General features: G+C 63.6%; 1 protein-coding gene across 1 annotated transcript; it reads right to left on the reverse strand.

The window, feature by feature from the left end:
- Nucleotides 1-11,771: 11,771 nt before the first annotated feature.
- Nucleotides 11,772-12,356, reverse strand: LOC111149389 (achaete-scute family bHLH transcription factor 2). The gene has a single exon (XM_022506411.1). The coding sequence runs from the start codon at nt 12,354-12,356 to the stop codon at nt 11,772-11,774; it is 585 nt and encodes a 194-aa protein (XP_022362119.1).
- Between the last annotated feature and the right edge of the window lie 265 nt (nt 12,357-12,621).

Consider the following 12,621-nt stretch of genomic DNA (forward strand, 5'->3'; position numbering starts at 1 on the left):
TTGAGTTTTAGCAAAAACACAAAGATTATTAATTGAAGAAAGGACAGGCTTTTCAACAAATAGTACTTGACCAATTGCACACGTATATGCAAAAAACAAACCCTGGAACATATATCTCACACCTTAACCAAAACCACTCACATAGCCAGGTATGAACTAGGAAACTATAGTTTCATAGATAGGCACCTAGAAGGCACCTAGAAGGAGCCATGGGAGAAAATCTCTGCGGCCTGAGGACAGCCAGGGTCTCCAACCTCAGCACAGTGGACATCTGAGGCCAGATGATTCTTTCTCACGGAGGCTACCCTCATGGAGTATTTGATGTAGTGCCCTCCAAACACGACAGCCAAAAATTCCAGACACAGCCAGACATTCCTCGGGGGCAGAATGGCCCCTAGTCAGACACCATCGGGCTGGGCAAAGATTTCTGCGATGCGACACTGAAACCAAAACACGGCCCGGAAAATACTTTGATCCGCTGGACTGTGTTAAATGTACAAGTCGTCATCTCTAAACAGCCAAGTTGAGACCTGGCGAGGACAAACCGTGGGCTGCAGGAAATGGCCGTGCATCCCACACCGCGGATCCCAAAACGACAGTCTTCAAATGTCCCAGTTAAAAAGCCAGCAGTGAGGCCATCCGGGGCGCGGATAAGCACAGACAATGCCCAGTACCGTGACCACCAGCGAAAGGCAGAGCAGAGCCGCCGGGAGACACTTCACATTAAGACAAAACAATGAACACAAACAAGAAGGACCCCACCTCCAGCACTGACCAGGGCGTGGGGTGCAGGGCCGGGGGCCTTCCCACGGCCGGAGGGAGGCAGAGTGGTACAGCCTGGCCGTGTGCCCTCCCCAGGGGGCCAGGGAGCTCCTGGCACCAGAGCCCATGGGGGGAGGCCAGGATGACCTGCGGGCCGCACGCCCAGACCTGCTTGAGGTGTGTGTGTGTGTGTGTGTGTGTGTGTGTGTGTGTACAGGGGTGTGTGTATGTGTGTGCGTGTGTGTGTACAGGTGTGTGTGTGTGTGTGTGTGTGTACCGGGGTGTGTGTGTGTGTACCGGGGTGTGTGTGTGTACCAGGGTGTGTGTGTGTGTACCGGGGTGTGTGTGTGTACCGGGGTGTGTGTGTGTGTACCGGGGTGTGTGTGTGTGTGTGCGTGCGTGCAGGCGCGTGTGTGTGCGTGCGTGTGTGTGCGTGCGCGTGCAGGCGCGTGCGTGTAGACAGGAGGAAGGAGGCTCTGGCTGCCTGACTGTTCTAGCAAAGGCCCTGGGGCTGAGGGAGTGGAGGGCATGTGGCCCCAGAGCTGGGTGGAGGTGATGCCTAAAGGCTTCGGGAGCAGAGAGAGAGGCTGGAATCCACCCCCGGGGGCCGCCCTGCCCAGAACAGGTCGGACCTGAAGGAGCAATGCCTGGGGTGCGGGTCTGGGGCAGGGCGGGGAAGCCCGGGGCAGGGGGGTGGGGTCCCCAGCCTGGCTGAGCCCTGCACCCCCTGCCCTCCCCCCGGGCCCCCCCACCGCCGCGCATCCATCCCGGCCTGCTCTTGGGCAGGCCATCTGCCTGAAGATTCTCCCTGCAGGACTCCTAGTCCCCACCTCCAGGAAGCCCTCCCTGCCCACCCGGCCCACACAGCCCACAGGCGCTGGGCTGCCCCCGGTCAGTTCGCCAACTGACCCCACGGCACTTCACCTTCCAGCCCCCAGAAGGGCTCTGAAGAGGCTGGGAACCCAAGCGTGTGAGCGAAAGAATCCTTGCGGCCCTCATCTACCCACCTCCCTTCCGGGTTCCCACAGCCGGGGACTGAACACCAGCAGGTGGGCCTGGCGGCAGAGGGAGGGTCCTCCGCTCGCCCTGGGCCCAGCACCACGAGGGGTTCGGATGGGCCTGTGCGGGCTTCTCAGCCCCACCTCCTGGATCTCTGACCCAGGCAAATGGTCTGGTTTCTTTTTCTCTTTTGTTAAAAATTGGAGCATCTATTAATTTTAACGACTCTCTGCCTCATTCCAGAAAGATCATGAGACTTGGAGGCAGAAACAGAAGCTCGGGGAACAGAGCAGGCCCGGGGCATGGAGAGAAGCCACACAGCCGCACAGGCCCACGCCCGGCCCCGGAGGGGTGCCCAGGGATCCCCCGCACACAGGGCAACGACCGCCCGCCGGCCCCAGCCCTGCAGCACCTCCCCCTCAGCAGCCACGCCCCCTGCAAATGTAGGGGATAGTCGGGCCAGGCCTTGCACCGTCTCAGGTGCCTGGGAGTGGCAGGAAGGGGCAGGGACGAAGCCGGACACAGAGTCCACACTTTGTGGCTGGACGGCCGTGGCGTTCAGGAACAAACCCGGCATCCAGTCACGGGGGCACAAAGGTGGCAGACGGTGAGGGCTCACCCCTTCCAGCGATCTGGGTGCGGTCCTACAAGTTCATGAACACACACTCCAGGTTCGTGAATCACACCCAGTTAGAGGACATCGCTGTCCTCCAGTGCCCTCAGACTCGCAGCCCGGCCTCCTCGCAGCCCCTCGAGGGGAGCCCAGGAGCCTGAAGGGTTAGGGCGTCTCGGTCCCTGGCTCCAAGGCAAGTCCCAGAGGCTTGTCCCCCGAGCCCATTGCCCACCTCCTGGCCACACACCCCCCCGACCCCACCTCCTCCTTCTGGTCACGGAGCCACCAGGAGAGGGATGGCTATGCTTGAGGGAGGCAGCGCCGGGTCAGCACCGCCAGCCCCATGGGAGAAGTGGAGGGACAAGTCACCTCCGCATTCCCAGGGGGTGCGGGCTCATCAGTCCGGGCCAACTTCCCCGCCCACCACAGGCCTTCAACACCCAACCTCTGCGGCAGCCCCAGGGCTCCCCACCAGCCTTGTCACTCCCTGTTCCCTGGGGGAAGGGGCCCCACCCCAGCACCCCGAGGGGCAGCGGGTCTGGGAACAGAAACCTGCTGCCTGACTTTTCTGGAACATTGAACACAGAGGTCATAACTCTAAGCCCAAAGGTGCCAGAGGCCCATTGCCCTTCTGTGAAATCCCCCACTGGCCACCAAAGACCAGCCTCGCCCTCCCAAGGTCCCTGCTGTGCCCCAGTGCTCCCCAGCACTCCTCAGTGCTCCCCAGTGCTCCGTGTACCCTGAGAGCCCAGGGACATCCAACACGCAGGGCCCAGGGATAAGTGGGGGTTGGCCGAGCTTCCCTCCTCCTGGCTGCCAGGTCTCCTCCTCCCGGTCTCTCTGGAGAGGAGGCCCTTGCTGGTCCTGCCCAGCTGAGACCAGGAAGGGGTATTCCTGGAAGGCTTCCTGGGGGAGAGGGACCTGACTAGGTCCCTGAGCTTGTGTTGGCACAAAGGTGGCCTGGCAGATGGGCTGAGGGCGATGGAGGTACGGAGACTCGTGGCCTCATACAGATGCAGAAGTGGGTGTCGGGAATCCTGGCAGGGGGCCCTGGACAGCGCACCTGACCCCAGCCCAGTCTGCCGGGCTACCAGAACCCCACAGTATGCACCTTCTGCATACTCTCCCTGGTTCTCCTGGCCTGCCTGGCCCTACAGGCTCAGCCCTATTGGCCACGGAGGGGCAAGAGAGGGGCAGTGGGGAGAAAAGGGACCAGTCCCGCTCCCCGAGAGCGGACTGTGTGCCCTCCCTGCGAATCCTGTTCCGTTCCCGACCAGCCTTGGAAGCCCATCCGACATCCAGGTCTCAGTTTCCATGCCTGTGAAATGGGCATGACCCAGGAGGGTAAACTGAGGCACTCGTGACAGCACAGCCCAGGTGAGTGAGCGGGCGATGGAAATGTAGGGGCACCTTCCCCCACTGATAGAGCTGGGCCCCCTGGTGGGTCCCAGCCCCGTGCCCACCAGGAAGTGACCCCCGGCTTGCAGGCCACCACAACCCTCCCACAGAACCTGGGCTCTGGCCTGGGGCAGAAGGACCCCTGAGCCCTGCAGGAGGCTGTGTGCAGCATGGAGGCCAGCTGGGAGGGGAAGGGATGGTCAGGGAGGGGCCGTGGGGCCCCAAGGCTTGCCAGGTGGGGCAGGCGGACCTGGGATGGGGAAGGGGGGAGCACAGTACAGTTCCGATCCCAGAGCTCGCGTGAGTGTGTGCCAGAGCCTGGCTTTGTCTGCGCACCGCTCAGGCCCCTTCGTAGTCCGGCCTGCTGCCCACAAAAGGCATTCAAATGAGAGACAAATATTTGAGCCCGGAGACAGCCCAGCCCAGCCTCTTGGGGCAGCCCAGGTGGCTCCCAGGCCCTCATTTGGGTATTAATTGGATTTCACTTAGAGATTTGCATGCTATCACTGCTAGCAATGGCCGGGCCCTGGGGGCCAGCCCGGGGAGCCCCAGGGCTCACAGGCAAATGTGGGGGGGGTTGGGGCAACATCTCCTCACTACTCTCAGGACAGCTGGTTGGGGGGAGGGGAGGTCACCAACACGGGGACTGGGTCCTAGCCTGGACCCCACACAGAACCGGGATGGGGGACGAGCAGGAAGGGCAGAACGGGTACCTCCAACAGCTCTCTGACGACGCCATCCTCCCCACGACACTGGCTCCCATCACCCCAGCAACGACACAGCTACCCCCTCCTGGGGGTCCGGCCAGCCCTGGGGCAGGGGCTCTCACGTGTCAGAGGGGACAGACGCACAGAGACCCTCCCTAGGAGGGACTAGGGCCTGGCCTACCACTCTGTGGGCTCCCTGGGGTCCCAGAAGAAGCCCCTCATCCAAGGCCACCTGCGGAAGCTGGGCCTGTGTGTCCTCAGCACTGCCTGCCCTCCCGACTGGCCTGTGGCCTTCTGCTGACTCAGCCACACTCTGCAGAGGGGGCCTGGAGTGGGTCATGCCTCGCCCAAGGGACAGGAAGCTGTAAGTGGGGCCCTGCAGAGGGGGAGGGGGCCGCTGGGGACTGGTATTACTGGAAAACCCCTTTGTTTCTGTCTGTTTGGGGCTGAAATGTGTCCCCCCCCCGAATTCATATAGTGGAGTACCCCCCTCCAGGACCTCCTTTGGAGCTAGTCTTCGTGGAGGCCAGAGGTCATCAGGTTAAGGGAGGTCCCCAGGGGGCTCCAGGTCCTATAGAACTGATGTTCCTACATGAATCGTGGACCCGGGCGCACCCAGAGGACCCAGGGAGAGGCCAGCGGTCAACAGGCCAAGGAGAGAGGCTTCAGGAGAATCGAGCTCAGGATGGAGATGGTGAGCGGGACCAGGAGACGGCGTGGACGGTGAGGACAGTGAGGACGGGGAGATGGTGAGGAGGACTGGGAGGCGGTGAGTCCTGCCATGTCCCCAGCCCCAACTGTGGTGTTTGACAGGCGCACCGCCTCTCCCACGGCCCAGGCCCCCGTCCTGCCGAAGCTTTGCCAGGACCACGGTCAGACGCATGAGCTTGGGCCTGGTTGTCCCAACTGCTCACTTTGCTGGTGGCAGGCGGGCAGGCAGGCCTGGCCCAGAGCCCTGGCTGTCCCCTGACCTTGTCACAGAAGGGACGCACACACACCCCCTTTGGCATGTGGCCTTGGGCAGGGACTGCTCTGGGGGTGCCGGCAGGGTGACCCCCGTCAGCAAGCCCCTCCCTGCTTCTGGGAGCTCTGGTGACAAAGGCCCATTTCAGTATAGAGGGGCACCGGGGTCCCAGGCTCCGTGGGGGGCCCTGCTGGGGGCCGGGTGTGCAGGCTACAGGGCGCTCCGTGGCATTTGGCACCCCCCCACCAGGATTGATTGGCCTCATTCATCACAGCCAGAGGCTGGGGAGCAGGGTGGGACCCATGGGGCCCCAGGAGGGGGCAGGGGTCAGGACAGGCTCTCTCTGTCACCCTCCTTTTCCTCCAGACCCAGCCGAGGAGTCTCAGGGCCCCCGGGATCCCCTCCAGAGCAGGCCCGGGCCTTTGCCCCTCCCCATGTCCCCAGCCTTGGAGAGCCAGGGTGTCCGGAAGCCCGAGCTGCACCCAAATCCCATCTGTCACTGCCTCCTGACACGACCTTTCACATCAGCGCTCCCAGCAGAAAAGCAGCAACGGGGTGGAGGCCCAAGGGAGGCATGATGGGGGCTTCGACCCAGCTCTCTGGGCACCGAACCCGAAGGCCTCTGGGCACCTGTGGGCCGCGGGTCGGCCAGTGAGTCTCCCTGGGCCCGGAGGTGGGGGCAAGACCCCTTGGAGGGGCACACGGGGAACAGCAGGTCCCTCATCTTCGAGGCTGTGGGTTCCTGGGGGGCCACCCCACGTCATTCCCCAAAGGACAGGGAGAGCTGCACAGCTCAGGGATCAGGAACACTGTCCCCTGGCCCGTCCCCGGGCTCCCGGGGGCAAAGATGAGGGTGTGGCCACGCCCACTGCCCACCGCCCTGGTGCTCCACTGCTGGGAAAGGGTCAGGAACCCTGTGGACCCCCTTCCCCCTAAACCCCTCCACAGTCTCTCAGGCCCCGATCCTGACCAGGTTGGGATCCTTCTGTCATCCCCACCCCCAATGTTGACTCAGGCCTCCTCCTACTCTGTCCCAGGCCCCCCAGAAGCCCCAAAAAGGTTCCCATCCCCCACCACAGAGCCAGGTCTCCCTTCCACCCCAGGACACTCTGGCCCCCCCGGGACTTCTACCCTCTGCTCCTGGCCCAGCAGAGCCCCCAACTCCCCAAGGTACCCTCGAGGCTCCACCTCTTCCTTCCATGAAAGCGTCCCCTCGTGGTCTTGTGGCCTTGGGGCTCGAGACCCTCCATGGAGGACACTCCCTGCTCCCCGTCACAACCAGGCCCTTCACCAAGGTGTGTCCCCAGACATCTGGTGGAAACTAGACCTGGAAGCTGGGAAGACACCATCCCAGCCCTTGTGGAGGGCCTCCCGCTCCCCAGAAGCCATGCACCTGCACAGCCTCCCTCCCTCCTTCCTCCCTCCCTCCTCCCTCTCAAGGCTCCCCCACATTACTGTGCACACACAAGGGTTGATGTCACTGAGTGCCCCCCAGGGGTGAGAGACAGGTCCTCTGGTCCAGCTCCGGCCAGGGGCTCACCACGGGTGAGCCTGCTTCTGGACCCAGCTAAGCTGCTGCCTCTCTGGGTGGAGGAAAGGCGAGTGCATCCGCCCGGGGTCCCGCTCCTGGCAGAGCTGCTGGGCCCTCCCTCCAGGGCCAAGTGCAGTATCTTGCGCTGTCTGGGGGATCTCGTTCGCGGAGCAGGACCCCAGTGCCTGCTGCCTCTCCATGAGGCCCCACTGGCCCCAGCTCTGAGGGGCAGTTCCAGGACTGGCCCCGGGGATTGGAGATCTGCAGATGTGCGGGCCTGGTGCCAGGTAGGATCCCACGCTCTCTGGCTGCTGGTTGAAAGTCTCAATCTTTTCACCTTTGAACGTTTTTGCTGGTGAAGGTCAAGGGGACAGAATACACGTGCGTTCCTGCCATATGTGAGTCCGTCCCATTCCCGTGCCCAGGAACAGTGTCCCCAGGGACCCATGGCACACTCCTTCCCCAAGGGACCCAGTGCGTCCATCACTGGCCAGCATTATGACCGACCCATCGTGCTGCTTGTGGATTAGATACCATGTCCCCCACTGGGATGTAGGGTCCATGAGGGCGGGGCTGCCCTTTGGCGCGTTGTCTGTCCTAAGGTCCTTAGAAGGAGAAGGTGCCCAATGAAGCTTTTGGAATGAATGGGAGCAGGACCGGGTGGGCCGGATAAGGGAAGCCTGGATGCCTGGACCTCTGTACTTGACCCACCACCCTCGGGACAGTCCTGGGGCAGCAGAGCCCCCGTACATCTGTTTTCTTTTCTTTTCTTTTCTTTTTTTTTTAATATTTATTTATTTATTTATTTATTGGAGAGAGAAAGAGAGAGAGAAAGGGAGAGAGCATGAGAGGGATAAGGGTCAGAGGGAGAAGCAGACTCCCTGCTGAGCAGGGAGCCCAATGTGGGATCAATCCCTGGATGCCAGGATCATGACCTGAGCCGAAGGCAGATGCTCAACCAACTGAGCCACCCAGGTGCCCCCTGTACATCTGTTTTCTGACATGGTCAGGGCAAAGCCACTGGGTGAGTTTGGGCCAGAGACACGCCCCCAAGGACAGGAAGGCAGGACTCCTTGGGGTGGCCGCTGTTGTGAGCAGACAGGAACAACAGACTGACCCCCAGTGAAAGCTCCCTGGGGGGCTGGTCATCCAGAATGTCTCGCCCCTTGTGTGGTCCCAGCCCTGCCTGGTCCAGAGTCCACCGAGTCTGACTTTGTGCGGGCACCCGAGTAAGGGTGTCCAGCTTTATCTCTGGTCCCAAAGCACCATTTCAACCCCCCATCTTATCAAGTGGGGTCCCCAAGCTAACCCCACCCTCTGGCCCCTGGTCAGGAATCAGCCCCACCCTCCAGTGGGATGCAAGGCCTGGGCTGCGGGCTCCTGGCAGAGCCCTGGAACCCACCCCTCCTGCAGACCCAGGCCCAAGTGGGGACCAGGGCTCCTGGGCTGCGGTGCTGTCCCCAGGACGGCCCCTGCTGCCACACCCTCCAGGAAGGCAAGAGTGAGGCTTAGAGACGAAGCCGCCCAGGGTTCGGATCGGATTCCCACCGTGTTCAGTCTCTGTGACGCCAGGCGCTCAGCTGCTCTGGCCCCGCACAGTGGAGCAGTGCTCGGCCCTCGGGGAAGGACGGATGGGGACCCCCAACTGGGGTGAGCGCACAGGCCAGCACATCCAGGGGACACGCCTGGTGTCCAGGCTGAGAGCCGGCTACAGCCCCTGCCCGGTTAGTGACCCCATCTGGTCACCGCAGGCGTGTCTGCCCACGGAGGCGAGGTGGGGACACACTGCACCTCCTCTAAGGGCGCGTGTGAACCTGGCCATCTGTCTGGTTCGGAGCCCCTCCCCCTCCCGGACAAGAAATACGGACGCAGACACGTGACAAGTAACATCCATGTGGGCAGCACCGGGGACTCCCATCCTGGGTGTCCCATCCTGGGACGGGACACAGAGCTGAGCAGCGGCCTCGTGCCCTCCATGGACAAGGCTGACAGAGGCCAGCAGGGCCACTCAGCACGTCCCACCAGCGGTCCTGCCGCTCCAGACCTGCTGTGGGAGACCAGCGGGTATGTCCCCCCAAAGGGACCATTCACCGAGCGGGGAGCGGGAAGCGGTTCTGGGGTTTCCCTTAGAGGCCCACATGAAGAATTCCCAGCCCACATGGGAGGTTGGGATTTGCTTCAAAGCCATGTGGGGGCGGGAGAGGCGGGGTGCGTGGGGGCGGGGCGGCCTGTGTCCCGTGTGGACGTGGGTGATGGAAGCTTCCCCGAGGCTTATCTGGGACCCCATCACCAGCCGGTCTGACCACACACTCACCCACACTGCTGTGTGCCCTCGTGGGAGTTCCTGCCACTTCCTGGTACAGAGACGGTGTCCAATAAGGGTTTTAGAACATTTGCATATGTTTGGACTTGTCCAGAATAACAGCAAAACGAAGGTGATAACACTTATGGTTTGCAGAGTCTCCTAACAGCACCAGCTCAGGCCTGCGGCCGAGGGGCCCATTCTCCCAAGCTTTCCTCCCTGACCCAGGTGTGATGCTTCCCATGCTCCCCACCACCCTCTGTCCAGGCCTGTCCCCGGGGTTAAGGTGAGGAATCCCAGGACCTGTGGTTCAGTGAGGTCACTGAGCAGGCAGTGGGTCCCTAGGAAAGGGTGTGGGGTGCCCCCCTTCCGTCCCTTGGATGAGGCCTGGTCACTCTCAGCCCTGCAGCCCTGAGCCACACCTGCTCTGGTGACTGTGGCCCAGGCTGAGCCTCCTCAGACCCGCCGACCCTGTCACCATGACCCCGTCACCATGGTCACCCCGAGCCACCTGCTGTCTGCCAACACTGGTGGCTGCACCTCCCAGGGGTTCCAACGGCTCTGACCCAACCACTCCCTTTCAAAGGATGGGGTGCTCTTAGCACCCTAAAGCAGCCTGGGGGATCCCCGCAAGCCCCACCCCACCCCTGCAATAAAGGAGAGCTTTGGGCCCAGCCAGACTTCAAAGTGCTCGGGCCCGGTCAAAGGTAGGGCTGAGTGATCTCTGCAGGCTCTCTTGGCTGGGGGAGCCTGGGCCGGGGGCCGGCGTGGGGGCGGTTTCCTTGTTCTTCTCAAGAAGCCAGTAAACAGAGGTGGGCAGAAGCCTCAGGCCCGGGCGCCAGGGGGCCTAGCACAGGGCTCTAGACCCAAGGGCCACCACCCAAATCCTCCCACAGCCTCATGGGGCAGCTCTGCGGTCACCCCCCATTCGTGTGTCGAGGGACTTGCCCAGGCCACCCAGCTGGTGGTGAGCAGCGGGGATCTGAACAAGGCAGCCCTCACCCTTCCCACAGCTCAGACCTCCCCGGGTGCCAGACCCTCATGTAGCAGTGCCCCAGACCTCGGCCTCCCGGCTGGGCAGTCACCAGCTCCCTGCCCCACAAGGTGAATTGCTTTGGGGCAGTGGTGACCAGGCTGGACCCCCAGACCTCACACCTCTGGCCCCACCCCACAAAGCAGGGGTCAGGGTACAGGGAGAGGTGACCCCATCCGCTGGGTCCCACCGTCTCACCCAGGCCCTGCCCTCACCTGGGAAATGGGGGCCTCAGGGCATGAAGAGGGCACCCCCAACACCAGATACACAGCACTGATCTATTTGTGAAGTCCGCCTGCCCTAAACAGGTTTCCCACAAAGTCTGGTCCTCAGCGGGAGCCATCCCTCCATCCGCACAGCCACTGCAAGGGGACGCCTCCCAGGGACACAGCCCCTCAGGGGCAGCGGGTGTCCAGATCTTGGCCTGGTTGGAAAATGCCAGTGGTGGGGTGGGGCGGGAGTAGACATCTTTATTGTGTTCCAAGTCTGGGGATTTTTTTGGTACAAAAATAAGTCTTCATATGGCGGGTGTTCCTGGGTAGTTCAAACTAATACGCAAAACAGAGAAGTTCTGCATAGTTATAAAATCCTCTCCCCTCCAGAAACCTGCGTGTTGGTGCCCCAGCCCTATCCCAGTGGAGAACCTCCCTGGGCAGGATGGTGGGGGGTCTGAGGAAGCTGCCAGCTGGGCGGGGTCAGACGGGGACCCTTTCCACGTGCGCACTTGGTCAGGCTGGGCGGCACAGGCGACCTGTCGGCGGAGTCCTGGCTCGGTCGTAGCTTCACCCGCAGGGACAGTGGGCCCGAGGCGCGGGCCACCCACCTGGCTCCCAGGTGGTGAGCTTGCTGGCCGCTCCGAGTCCAGGGCTGCTGCTGGGAGGGGAGGGCGGACGGGGACGCGCATTAGTGCGGGATCTGGCCGGGCCCCACCGCCCACAAGCCAAGTCTGCAGTTTCGTTTGCTTGGTGGGTTTTAGAGCGTGAGTCCGTGGGTGCCTCGGATTCTGTCTGTGGCCCCGGCCGGGCTGGGGGCGGGGCGCGCTCTCAGAGCCGCAGTGAGTCAGGGCTCCGCACCGGCCGACTCATTTCTGCCACCCGGCCCGGGCGCGCGATTTGCAATGCAAAGTCACCCCGCCTCCCAGCGCCCTGCTCTGCCCCAGGATCCGCGTGCACTCGGGGCCTCACCCGCCAGAGGCCCCCCCACACCACCACCCCCCACCTTCTGCGCAGCAGCGAGAGGAAGTTTTGCAATCCCGGACAAACAAACGCTGGTCTTGCACAGGCTTGAAAAAGTTTGGGGAAAATGAAGAGTGAGCGGAATCAAAGCCGCCACCCGGGCCTGGCGCTGCGCTTGGCTGCTCTCGGGGACGCTAGCCTCGAGGCTGTCCACTCCACCCCGCCCGGCTGCCCTGCGCCAACCCCCCAGTTCCCTGCCGCCGGAGGTTACCTCGGGGGCGGAGCGCTCAGTAGCCCCCTAACCAGCTGGAGAAGTCGAGCAGCTCGCGCGCCACCGGGCTGAGCGCGCCCTCGCAGCCGCTGTCGTCCGAGGAGTAGGCGGAGCGCGGCGAGCCGGGTTCCGAGCTGCCCCCGCCGCCCGGGGACGACGAAGCGCAAGAAGGCGAGCCTAGGGCGGTGGCAGGGGTCCCGGGGGGCCCGCAGGACGCGGGGGGGCGCGCGGCTGGCGCCAGCAGCCCCTCGGCCAACGCGGCACGCACAGCATCGTGCTCGGCCAGCAGGCGCTGCAGCGCGCGTATGTACTCCACGGCCGAGCGCAGCGTCTCCACCTTACTCAGCTTCTTGCTGGCGCCGCCGTGCGGCACGTGCTGCCGCAGCGCCTGGAACCCCAAGTTCACCAGCTTCACGCGGTTGCGCTCGCGTTCATTGCGCCGCGCCACGGCCGCCGCGCCACCCCCGGTCTCCGTCGCGCCCGGCCGTCGCCGCCGGCTGCAGCGCAGCAGCTCTGGGGATGTGGGTCGCCGCCGAGGGACGCAGCCGCCCGAGACGCCAGGCGCGGAGGGCGCGGGCCCGGGCAGCGCGCCGCTGTCCATCGCGCCCGCATCCACTCGTCCCGCAACTCTTCCGAGCCCCCGCGCGCAGCAGGAGGGGCAGACAGAGGACGCGGGTGGGGGCCGGTGGGAGGACGACAGAACCCCGAGGGAGGCCCTAGCACTGTGCCGCAGAGGGACTCCCCAGGGCACGCGCTCCAGGTCGTCTGGGGCCCAGGGACAGCGAGGCTCAGGAGGCCAGGAGGTGGCAGGCCGTGCGCGCCTCGGAGCGTGGGGCGCTCGTGTCCCGCGCGTGCGGCCGGACGCT

This window comes from Enhydra lutris, unplaced genomic scaffold (genome assembly GCF_002288905.1).
Source record: "Enhydra lutris kenyoni isolate GAN:26980312 unplaced genomic scaffold, ASM228890v2 scaffoldscaffold22, whole genome shotgun sequence".
Lineage (NCBI taxonomy): Eukaryota > Metazoa > Chordata > Mammalia > Carnivora > Mustelidae > Enhydra > Enhydra lutris.